The sequence below is a fragment of the Montipora capricornis genome, chromosome 7, assembly GCF_036669925.1.
Source record: "Montipora capricornis isolate CH-2021 chromosome 7, ASM3666992v2, whole genome shotgun sequence".
In the NCBI taxonomy this organism is placed as follows: Eukaryota; Metazoa; Cnidaria; class Anthozoa; order Scleractinia; family Acroporidae; genus Montipora; species Montipora capricornis.
In genome coordinates, this window is record NC_090889.1 from 12,738,198 (window position 1) to 12,750,697 (window position 12,500).

Below are 12,500 nucleotides of genomic sequence, written 5' to 3' on the forward strand. Positions count from 1 at the left end.
AAAACGCTATCCTATATGAATTAAGGCTCAAATTTGGCCCTTTAAAGTGTTTACACTACTTGTTTTATCCGAACCGTGCCTACCGGTATTTTTTCAGCACCCATGCCATTTTTACCCGTGCTCGGACTACCTCGTCGAAGGTCCCAGCACGGGTAAGAATTTTGGTTCGGCACGGATGAAATTTGGTACTGACAGGTTGTTTACACTGCAAATTTTATCCGAGCCGAACCTTTTTCTTTTGGAACCCGTGCCAATTTCACCCGAGCCGTGCCAAAAAATTTCTGTAGTGTAGTGTAAACCGACTTAAAGCTCTAATTCTGCCTGTTTTCATTCTTTTTACAGCGGTAAGCTTTTCATATTATAATGGGATATTGCGTCGTGTAATTCATTTTGAAGGATGGCCGTGGGTGTTGTCCTTCCTAATCACGCGGCGGCTATGTTGAATTCTGAGGGATTGGAAACTTTTGATTTGCCCCACTGAAACTAGGCTCAGTCTCCAGCCGTGGGTGTCTCGGTGCGCCCGCGATCCTCCCGTGGTGGGGAGGATTGCGGGCGCACCGAGACACCCACGGCTGGAGACTGAGCCTACATTGAAACTCGTTCCCAAACATGTCAACTCGAGGCTCGAAATACGAAAACTGTTGTCTATGGCCAATGTGGCCGCCGCGCGAATAAGGTCCATTGCGTCGTCGCTTTTGCTTTCCAAAAATAATTTTTGTGAAATTCTCAAATCGCAGTCATTCTATCCCCTACTCTTTCTCCCTGTCTCTTTATTTTCTATTGCTTATAAAGCTATTTTAGTGTTTACATGTCTTGTGGTGCCTTACCCATTTCCCTTCTCCGTAGGAGTATTATGACCTGGACAAACATCACTACAGAGTGGATTATGATCGCCATTCGAGCGCAACTAAAGAAGCTGGGTCGAGATCCCGTATCCTGGACTTCAAAACGAATAGTAGTACCATTTATGACAGACAAACAGGTGACAACAGCTTGGTTTGGCATTTCATTGTCATTTGCCAAGCTTTTATAGGAATTAATAGAGAACTGAAGCAGCAACGACGACGGCGACGGCAACGAGAACGTCATCTCAAAATATAAATTCGTGTTATTGTAATCAAACTTTCATCCTGAATGTGGCCGTTTCGTGTAAACAGAATGCTTAAAAGGCCACTATAATAAAAAATCACTTCATTTTTTTTTTCTCAGATTTTGAAAGTGAGTGTGCGTAACACCTGACTGGCAAAATTTTGAGCTTTTATTTTTATTATAAGGCTGTTTACTCTTTGTAGACTTCAAAGTCCGCCATTACTCACGTTCAAAACTGACCGATTGGACCTCAGAGGAAAAAGTGACGTCATTTACTCACAAGCGTAAAACTTCAGCGTGTAAATGCAGCTTATTATATATGAGGAGGAGGTGGGAGGCGCGGTGGCCTCATGGTTAGTGCGCTCGACTCCGGATCGAGTAGTCCGGGGTCCGGTCCTGGCCGGGGACATTGTTTTGTGTTCTTGAGCAAGATACTTTACTCTCACGGTGCCTCTCTCCACCCAGGTGTGTAAATGGGTACCGGCGAATCTAATGCTGGGGGTAACCCTGCGATGGACATCCCATCCAGGGGGGTTAGAAATACTCCTAGTCGCTTCATGCTACAGAAACCGGAGATAAGCGCCGGCCTGATGGGCCCTCTATGCTCGTAGCAGACTTTGCCTACCTACCTACCTACCACATATGAGAAACACGAGTTTGAAAGTCTGAAAGCCCTAAACTCCCGTGCTAGCGGGTCATTTTCTCCTCGATCCAGCTCACCCAAGATTTTAATGTTAGTAATGGCGGACGGACCATCAAATAGGAAAATTCCAGTTAAAATAAACAGGTGTCTTTATTTAAAATCAAGGCTTAGTTAACATAGTTTTGAAATTCAAAGATTAAGAAGAATTGATTTTTAGGTCGTAATACCACTCTGTTTCAGATGTATTTGCCGCACACGAGACCTGACCTTGCCGGCCTACTCATAGAGCTGTTTTCAAAGGACTGTCGTAAAACCAAAACCAAAGTAATTACTTTGGCCAATCAAAAAGGACGGAGACAATCCAGTAAACCAATCAAAATTCGAAGTAGTTACACGTAGCCGACACAAAGCGCGGGAAAATGTGCACGCGCAAGCTACGATTGGTTTTGGTTTCACTTCTGATTTGTTGAAAAGGTGGCGCGTGAACTTTGAACCAATCAATGACTGAAGTAATGCAAAACCAAGGTAATTCTTAAATTACTTTCGACACTCAATTGAAAACCACTCATAATGCAAGTATTAAGAGGCAAGGCCAATTTTGATAGGCAACACGAAGTGTCCCTTTGAAATCTAAGCATTTCCTGCCTATTTCTAACAATAAGGTGAAGGTAAAGGGTATCGTTCTATTAAGACAGGTTCAATGCAGCAGTTTATCGATCCTTACTCGGGGAGCAGCATTTGGGGAAAGGAAAGGAACTTTAATTGAAGTGCTACTGTGATAAAAAAATCACTTTCTTTTTTCTTTAGATTCTGAAAGTGTGGTTACTGAACACTTAACTGGCAAAATTTTGAGCTTTGATTTTTATCCAAAGGCTGTTAACTTTGAGTGGAAGTTTTGGATTCCACGGTCCGCCATTGTTCGCTTTCCAAACTGACCGATTGGACATCAGAGAGTTGGATCTAGGGAAAAGTGACGTCATTGACTCGCTAGCTTAAGATAGCCCATTTCGAGTTGCTGTATTCCTCAGTTTCAAAGTGAGTCCTGGTGCACAACCATTCAAATGGAAATGAGTTGCATATTCTTACGCAAATCAAACTCATTTCCTTTACAATAGTTGAGCACCAAGACTCACTTCGAAAACGAGGCAAACAGCAACTCGGAATTGGCCCATTTCAGCGTGTAAACGCAGCTTGTTATATATGCAAAACACGAGTTTAAAAGTCTGAAATCCTGACATTCCCGTTCTGCATATTAATTTAGTCGCATACACACGCATTGCATTCTTAAACTATTGAGTCTTTGACGTTATCTTCTCCTGGATCCACCTCTCTCAAGATTTTAAAGTTATTAATGACGGACCATTAAATGGGAAAATTCCCGGCAAAATAAACAGGTGTCTTTTTTAAATCAAGGCTTAAAACTTTGGTCACTTAGTATTTAGTTAACATAGTTTTGAAGTCCAAAGATAAATAAAAATTGATTTTTTTTGGTCATAGTGGCACTTTAAGTGTCCAGTCTTCCAGCGCTGGAGCACTAATTAGGGACACTGTAAATTGAAATTAACAAATTAACGCAAATCAAATCAAATCGGTTTTTCGAGTGAATTCTTATTAAATACGAATTACAGGTAGCTGCAAGGACCAAGGAAACATAACCTCAAAGCCAATGCTGCTGGAAAAAGATGACTTTTACATGATCTATGTACCGTTTGGTAAACTGACCTTGTTTGAGGACCCCGATGCGACACCGTTTTACCAGGGGAGGACATCAACCAGAGGAATTAAATGCGATGTGTGGCAGCAGATACGCTTTAACTGGCCAGAAAAGACCATGGAAAAAACAATATGGCGATGGTACTTCACTCGAGTAAACTGGACACAGAACCTAGAAGTTCAACCGGTGAGATTTATATTAGAATCGCGTGTACCTAAGGGAATTCTCGCCATCTGATTGGCTGTCAAGACGAGACATTCAGAGTGGAGTTGCGACTTTAAAACGAGCCTGACCGATATTACACCGTGGCGTTTCATAGCTACGGAGGCAAAAAATTGAAAAGAACTGTTCGTTTACAATGCGAAAACCTGGCGTAAATGAGGAAGATTTTCCTCGAGACAGCTCTTTGAAATATAATGGCTTTTCTAGCGCGCATTGAATACTGCAACATTCGCCAATAGGTAAATTAATTAAATGGCTTCATCTTTGAAAATCTATGTGATTCAAGGAAAATTTCACCACCTGACTCGTGAATTCCATGTTAATTTTCACGCGAAAAACCGATAGTGCGATATCGGTTTTTGGCGTGAAATTTAACGTGGAATTCACGAGTCAGGTGGTGAAATTTACCTACAATATCACAATTGGCGCATTCTACCAATTTGTCCCGGGCTCGATTCCTGGCCCACAGACATATTTGAGTTAAGTTTGTTGGCCCTCCACTCTGCTCCGAAGGGTTTTCTCTGGGTTCTCCGTGTTTTACTCTCTCACCAAATTTGATTCGATGTACTTTGATAATCAGATTGCTAGCAAAGCACTTGGTGCTCTGCTGTGCAAGCTGGAGATTTGACGAAGGGATTATCATTTTTGAAATTTAATAGCATAGCAGAGGGCTAACCTAGATGTCACCATTTCTTTGTTTGAAGAGCGATTTCCCTGAAATATCCGAAGATATCGTCATACAGTCCCTTCAACGTGTCACAATGACGGTGACCGACGTACTGTCCAACATGTCTGAAGAATTCTAAAAGGCGTTTTGAAAACGATAATGGTCACTAGTGGTTATAAAAATGACACTTCAGTTTCGGTGACGGGGAGCGGTCGTTTTTCTGGTGTTGACCGAGAGAACCGCGGCAGCCTCTAAGCGCACAGATGTTGGGTATACCGTGTGAACGTCCGTTTTCTTGGGTTGCGTCTTGTTTTGCGTTTGCGTCCTCAGTGTAAACAAGCCTGAATTGTCCTCGTGACTCTCATTTTGAAGTGGGAAACTTTCAGTGCTTTGTGTTCATTAATTAACATTTTTTTCTCGCTTTTTAGGTCCCGGTCAAACTTACAATCGAAGGGAACATAACGATTAACGCCACTGCGAAAATTGAATACGAACTAAACCTCAACTTCTACTCGTTCGAAAGCCGTTACCCGGCCAAAAGTGCATTCGACTTGTCAACTCTCTGCAACAAGAAGCCAGCACCCATTCCAGAAAAGAGTAGTTTATCCTCAGGAGCGGTTACTGGGGTAGCCATTGCGTGCATTGTGGTAGGGTTGTTGCTTGGGGCTTTAGTAGTGTACGTTGTCTTCAGAAGAGTAGTTCTCGCTAGAATGGGGCCTCCTCCTCAAAAGTTCCCATAGGTTTGATTATTAGAGATTTTATGTTCGCGTTAGGTAATAGGCAAACCGTGCCCACGCTGAAATTTTGCTTTGTGCCAGATACAAAAGAAACGTGTCTTTTGGCAACAGATATCAAACAACTTGCCAAACTATAGCAATGAAAGTTAGAATAAAATAAGAGGTTTTTCCTGCTTTTTATGTCAAGGGCCAGCCTTTTCTTTGCCGTTTCACGCAAAAGAAGATACTGAATCTTTCTAGTCATTGATTTGAATGCAGTGCAAAAGAGTAGAAGGTAAATCTATTGTGAGACAATACTCTGTAAATTTAAGGTATCACTAACGATTGATTGATTTTTTTGTGAATTAAACACCAAGAAAAAGTGGGGGGAAACTCAAGGCTTTTGATACTCGGCTTTCTAGTAAAGGCTGAAATGGTCAAACAATAGGATTCGCTTTTAGAAAGGACGGGTACAAATAATTACATATGACTTTTTGGTGATAGTATTTGTAACCATGAACAAAAACAACGTGTTTGCACAAAGCAATAGACTTTTGTTTAAGAGGACAAGCTTGCTTCTCTCGCGTTTATCTTTGTAGTTCCGACATCTTTATCGCCATGTTAAGTGCGCAAAATGAGCAACTGGAAGCTGGAAAGGGACTGATCTACCCTTTTAACTGTAAATCTTTAATTCTCTATATTTACCTCAACGACCTTGAGTCATTGGATACTATAGTTAAATTTAAGACATATCACTTACTATACTATACTATACTATACTATACTATACTATACTATACTATACTATACTATACATTTTATTCGATGGTTAAACATATAATATGCGCGGATATTTTGCGAGTTGCGCAGTATTTTCCCGAGGCCCGCAGGGGCGAGGAAAAATACGAGCAATGGGCAAAATGTCCGCGAGTAGTAAATGTTAAATCATCCATGATCGAATAAGAGATTTATTATTCCACTAGAAAAAAAGGTGTTATTTTGCTTCAACTTTGTTTGGTAAGAGTGTTTTCCTAAAAAAAATGCATCATCTGTCCTGTAGGGCGCGTGTAAAGATGTAAACAGCACAAAAAGGCAGGCAAATGTCCTTTATTTGATTGGATAAACGAAATGACGAGTGACAAGTGATGACAAGCTAAATTCTCAGGCTTGCAACGTGTTGAAAACAATTTCTTGCATGGAAAATCCTCCCCCGAAATTTTTTTTTCACTTCTTGATTGAAACAGATTTTCTTGATACACGCTCATATTTCCTACCAGCCAGTCAAAACGTGCGTATGACAACACATAACTAATCAAAATTCTTGTGATTTCACAGCCGTGTTTGCATACTCTCATGCATCTAAACACAGCTATTGACTAATGAGAGTGCGCATACTAACCTAATTATTTTGTAATATACTATACTATCGCTTTTCTACGATACAGCATTTTAAGTTCGTTTCCTTGCCTTGTTTTTGTCTGAACTTCCTAATTAGTTTTGTGTAGTCGAGTGCTTAGAGAGGCAAACTCGAAACAAGTAAAGGTAAGTTAAACGAAACCCAGATTGGTCGGTTTTCAGACATCCCCAGAAAACTGTCATAATGAAACAATTTACATTGAAGCAGATGATTATATCTACAGCCACTTCTGGTGTTATAGAGCCCACTCGATTACGTTGCAAGCAATGTAGTTTTTAATTTAGGACGCGCACATAGTCGCTGTGATGTCAAACTTGTGCATTTTGTGCATTTGAATGCGTGAAAATAAAGAACAAAGCCGTAACTTTAGCCAATCAAAAGAGAGGCGGACATTCACATGCGCCAATCATAGCACCAAACAAATACATGCAGCCGCTACGTAAAGCGCGGGAAAGTGCACGCGAGCGAGACACATTTAGTCTTAGCCCTTAACTCTGATTGGTAGTAATGCAAGACAATATCACCTCTACTTTGCATCAGCCATTTTGTCACAGTAAACAGAAGGCGTTTTGAATTTCTTTAGTTTGGTACAGAAAGTATACCTTTACATTATCCAAACGGATACAAATTTTGGTCACTTTTAAAAGTACCCATACAACGACACACTCTGGAACTAGTCTCTGCTTTAACTATCACTTTCTTTGTCACGCAATGCTCTTTTTGTTTGTTAGGTTCTTCTCTTCAAAGACCATTGCGTAACGACCTAATTAAGAGTACTCTATAAAAAGGTGGAAGAAATATTTCTACCGTGGTGAAAGAATTATGAGTAATTTTCTCAAAACGATAGTTGTTGCGTGACGGAACAAAACAGAGTAGCAGGGGACGGACCATTTAATCATTGAGAGGGGGGAGGGGGGAGAGGGTAGAGGGTTTTGAACCAAAGCAGTTATTCTCCGCGCCCTCTCCGATTTTATTCCTGGGTTTCCTAGTTATTTAGCAACTAAAGCCCCGTCTACACGAGCAATTTCTATCTGACAATTTTTATTTGCTCGTGTAGGCAAGAAAATTTGGCCAATTTTTGTGACAAATGTATTTGCTGAAAAGCTGAGTGTTAGCTTTTATGTGACAAATAAAAAAATATTGTCAAATACCAAAAAATTGCTCGTGTAGACGACTCGTCAAATAAAATTATGGCAAATTTCTGTCTCTTTGTGAGCGCCATTGGAAAACGACCAGGCAACCTCGCCTTGTCGCCGCTGTCCAAAGGCATTGTTGACCATCTTAACAGCGAATTGTCAACAATCATTTGTTGTGCTATCTACACGATCCAATGTATTTTCTACATAAAATTGTCACATAAAAATTGCTCATGAGGACCGGGCTTAATCTTTTACTCTATCCCTGGGTCAGTCTGTAAAAAGGTTGAATGAATACCCTCCCTCCCCCCCCCCCAAACTGAAAAATAAATGAAAACCTAAATCATCCGTCGAAATGGTTGCAGAACCAGTCTCAGTCGTTGGAAAAGGGGAAAAAGTATGGGTACAAAGTTGATATTATGTTACATCAGCCCAAAAAAAGCAAAGGTAATTAAACTGAGTACGCCACTGATGATTGCTTTTTCGTTGCCTCCAGATGTGGGGTCGGGGCGGTCCTGTTTGTTAGGACAGAATGGATTGAACTTGTCCAGTGGCGGCGGCTTGTTGTGAGAACAATGCTTCTTCATCAAGTCTCCGTTGCACTTTTTTGCCTTCTTGAAAGAACTGCGATAAAATAAGGAGAAAGCTATTAAAGCAATTACTTGCTTTGTCAATGCGTTTTGCGACAGACTACACTGAACAGGCAATATAGGAAGAACACGACCAATCGTCTTAAATACAAAAGCGAACAACATTACTCCAATAGCAACGTTTAAGATAGCCCAACTCAGTGACATGGTTACGAAGCAGGGAATGTACAACAGAAAACTTGCAACTACGTTTAAGCAGTAGGGAGCCATTGTAAGGAGTAAATGGAATTGAAACAAAGAATGTGCTTGGGAAGAACCAAACCTGCTCATCTCTAGTGAAAAGAAGTTGTATCTGAGAGTGCGCGCTAAGTTTAATGGTCGAGTATCTTTCAAATGTACGTTTTCAATCTTGTCACTAGAGTCACGTGGGATCGTGCGTCTGCGCATGATTCGATTGAGCTCTTCTGACTCTCAGACATGCGCAAAAGCGGAAATCTCTGTGGGCATGAGAAATGCACTTTCACGTAACGACGAACTTGTATTCGGAATCACGTTCGCACAAGAATACATCGGTTGAAACAGAATTGCGTTACTCACGTTCCGTATTTTTGTCTAATTATCGAAGAGTATCACAACATCTCATATCAGATATGGAATTAATCTAGTACTGTCTGGCGGCTCTATGTCAAGAATTTTTTATTTATTTTAGCTTTTTTGCTAGAAAATGGATTTCTTACTGGCACAGCTCGGGCATGTTCCCAAGGGAACTGGAATTGTTCATATTCATCTTGAACTTGCTGAAGAAAGGCTCTGCGCATGTCTTGCCTTGATCATAAAACTCCGGTTTGCATTTCAGCAAGTGCTTGATTTTCTCTGATAATCCTGTGGTATTTATAGGACCATGGAGCATGCCACACATCATTCCCGCAAAGTGATGCACCATTGATTTAATGTCAGCCATGCGTCCCATAGCCATACTCATATTGGGGTATGAAGTTAGAAAATTGCCATAGCAGTCAAGAGTGAAGTTCTTGAAACACATCTTAAATTTCTTTAGCTCATCACTGCAAAAGAAAAGAAAAAAAGAAGAAACACGATTAAAAGCTAGAGAGGTTTGCAAATGAGTGTCGTAAAACCAAAACCAAAGTAATTACTTTGGCCAATCAAAAAAGACGGAGACAATCCAGTAAACAAATCAAAACTCGAAGTCATTACACGCAGCCGACACAAAGCGCGGGAAAGTGTGCACGGGTGAGCCACGATTGATTTGGTTTCACTTCCGATTGGTTGAAAAAGTGGCGCGGCTGAGAACTTTGAACCAATCACTGAGTGAAGTAATGCAAAACCAAAGTAGTTCTCTAATTACTTTCGACACTCAATTGAAAACAGTTCTATTTATCATTACTAGCACCGGTCTGAACAAAGAGATATACATTTGTCGTTGGTGATGTGGTGCCAGGATGCTGGGATAAAATCCGGATGCTCCGAGCAGCTTTTTCTCGCGGCCATGTTTTTTTTCGCACGCGTCCGACAGACCAAGCAAAAGAGGCCTTTCTTGTACCAGTCGCAAGGACAATTAAAATTGAAACTTTTTTTTAGAAGAAAACACCGTATCTCTGAAATCTCGATCACATAGCAGTATAGCACTTCAGACTTTCTTTTTATTTCAATGCATCAATTTTAGATGCAGCTCTAGAGGCCACTTCCAATTAATACCAAAATACTCTTTCTTTGCCATCCAAATTTTTACATAAGCTAAGCATTGGGACCATTTTAAGTCCCAAGAGAAACTGGAAACAATGCTTAGGGCCAACAAAGAGTATTATGGTATTTTTGAAAGTGGCCTATTGTGTTTATGGTTAGAATGCATTGCTTTTGTCGCATATTTATACGTGTACATTGCTTTGTGAATCTTGAGACCCAACAATATGGCTTGTTTCTTACGCCTGGAAAATTCTCTGGACATTATGGCAAAGAGACTGTCAACATGCCACACTAAGGCCTTTCAAAAACGTGCCAGTTGCAATTATCTGTTCAATTTTTAACAATGGAATTACTTGTAAATGGTTTGAACCCAGGAGTTATATCATAATTAAGTAAAGTACGATCGTCCGGGTGAGTGTAGTCCTGAGAAGGACTGTTTGAGATGACATTAACTGACGTTTCGACAACCTGAGCGGAAGTCATCTTGAAGAGTCATCTTGAAGAAGTCATCCTGAGCGGAAGTCTTGTCAGGTTGTCGACACTTTAGTCAATGTCATCTCAAACAGTCCTTCTCAGGACTACACTCACCCGGACGATCGTACTTTACTTAATTATGAATGGAATTACTGTAGCAGTCCCGGTCACAGGACTCTGACTCTTGGGCGTCGTGTGATTTAGACAACTTAGTGATTTTGCAAACCGCTAGCGGTCTAGTGAAAATACTATCATTCACGTTTTACGCATGCGTACAGTCTTCTCCTCTTACATCTCTTTGCCACATCATAGTCAGGAATCACCACAAGTCAATGCAGATGCGCACTTAGTGAATGGCATACACCCCTATCCACATCATAAATGTGGGAGGAGTGGTTGGACAAACACTCCTTAAAGTCCTTGAAAAGCCCTGGAATTTAATTTTGGACTTCAAGAGCGCTTGAAAAGCTCTTGAAAAAAGGGATTTGGCGGGAAACTACTTGAAAGCTCCTTGAAATTTTGCGTGGGTGAAAATTGTTGACATTGCATCATACTAAGTTAAAGAGACATTTCATAAATTGAGCCCAAATTTGCCTATTGGGAAAACATTAAATGCAAAAATTGAAATGCCTGTGCGTGCACTTAACCCGCAGGGCGTGGGAAAGAATATCAAGATAGGCTTTTTCAGCAAAGAAAACACTGAAACACGATGTATGAAATAGAAATCTTCTTACAAACACTCCTTGGAAACTTAATTCTGGTTCTTGAAAACTCCTTGAATACCCCTGGAATTTTATATGCAAAATCCAGCGCGAACCCTGACAAACGCACTACTCCACAGATTTAAGAACCCCTCGAAGCCGCGCATGGTTTTCCTTTCCGGCCGTAGGCCGGACATTTCGTCCGGTCGTTTCCCATTCCACGTCGGGTACTTTGATGCCAATATTGGAGAGGTTTGTTTTATTTTTTATTATTAATTTTGTTTTACTTACTTTTAAAGAGAATTTGAGTGAACTCCAGCCTTGCCTGGGAAACTGGTTCTTGGGTTCCGGAAACAGCGTTTCTGGTTGTTCTATTTTAAAAATAACTTGGGGAAGTACGCAAGACGCTTTGTGGCGCAGAAAAATGTCACGTTCGGTGCTTTCAGAAATATGTCCGCTACTTTACAAAACTGTTGAAATTCCTAGTCAGTCAACCCTTTCCCAAAAGAGTATCATATTTCCCTTGACGCTGAGATAGCTCTGTTTTGATTGGCTTTTACAACAGTGGGCGTGCTGAATCTCCCAAGGGAGATTGGTGTATGCAACAGTGGGCGTGCTGAATTTCCCAAAGGAGATTGGCGTATGCAACAGTGGGCGTGCTGAATTTCCCAAGGGAGATTGGCATATGCAACATTACGCGTGCTGAATTTCCCAAGGCAGGCGTTTTATAAATAAATCTACTCGGGAAAGGGTTAACTCCTAAGGCAAGAATGGAAGATGGAGGCTCCCCTTGATGAGCTCCTGGAGGCGTAAAATTAGGAATGGCCAAATCATACAATACAGTACAATATACACTTAATTTACCGCTTTCCTTGGGGGCTTTTTAGGGCTAATGAAACACAAGCAACGAAACGACGGAACAGGAGGAAACAACAACAACAACTGTTAAGAATCCCAACTGGCCGGAGTCAAACCAGTTGGCTATTTACAAGTGCAGATGGGAAGTTGAACCATGGACTACCAGGATCAAATTCAACGAGTAGTCAGAGCCGGTCTCGAACCCGGGATCTCCGGATCCCAAGGCTAGCGCCCTAACCACTGGGCCACACTGCCTCCCCATATCATCTTTTTGCACAGTCTTTCTCCAACTACAAAAAAGTATGTTGCAAACAACAATCCTACCCGTGCATGCAAGAGGCACGCAGTAGTGCTTGCAGAAAATGACCTGCTCCTGATTTTAATATTATACTGACGAATGTTGTGTGCATTCTTGCGATACCGCTTACCTGCAATTTGCACCCTGTTTCATCACTTTCTCCAGAAATGTGTGTGCACACATTTTATCTTTAGCCTGAAATTGTTCCTCGGTGCATTTGCTCTCGATGACTTCAACACCTGCCACAGGCATTGGGAGATCTATCAAAGGA

At 41.2% G+C, this 12,500-nt stretch overlaps 2 protein-coding genes across 2 annotated transcripts in view; one reads left to right on the forward strand and one right to left on the reverse strand.

Annotated features, from left to right (window-relative positions):
• The window catches only part of LOC138058193 (uncharacterized), a 20,193-nt gene extending 12,839 nt beyond the window's left edge, over positions 1-7,354 (forward strand). The window contains exons 4-6 of the mRNA XM_068904087.1: positions 847-982; positions 3,361-3,632; positions 4,764-7,354. Coding sequence (XP_068760188.1) covers positions 847-982; positions 3,361-3,632; positions 4,764-5,075 — 720 coding nt within the window. The 3' untranslated portion in view covers positions 5,076-7,354. The remainder of the gene's footprint in view (positions 1-846; positions 983-3,360; positions 3,633-4,763) is intronic.
• Positions 7,355-7,396: 42 nt separating this feature from the next.
• The window catches only part of LOC138058204 (uncharacterized), a 10,221-nt gene continuing 5,117 nt past the window's right edge, over positions 7,397-12,500 (reverse strand). The window contains exons 2-4 of the mRNA XM_068904109.1: positions 12,360-12,489; positions 8,932-9,258; positions 7,397-8,228 (exon numbers count right to left, since the gene is read on the reverse strand). Of these exons, the coding sequence (XP_068760210.1) occupies positions 8,027-8,228; positions 8,932-9,258; positions 12,360-12,489 (659 nt within the window). The 3' untranslated portion in view covers positions 7,397-8,026. The remainder of the gene's footprint in view (positions 8,229-8,931; positions 9,259-12,359; positions 12,490-12,500) is intronic.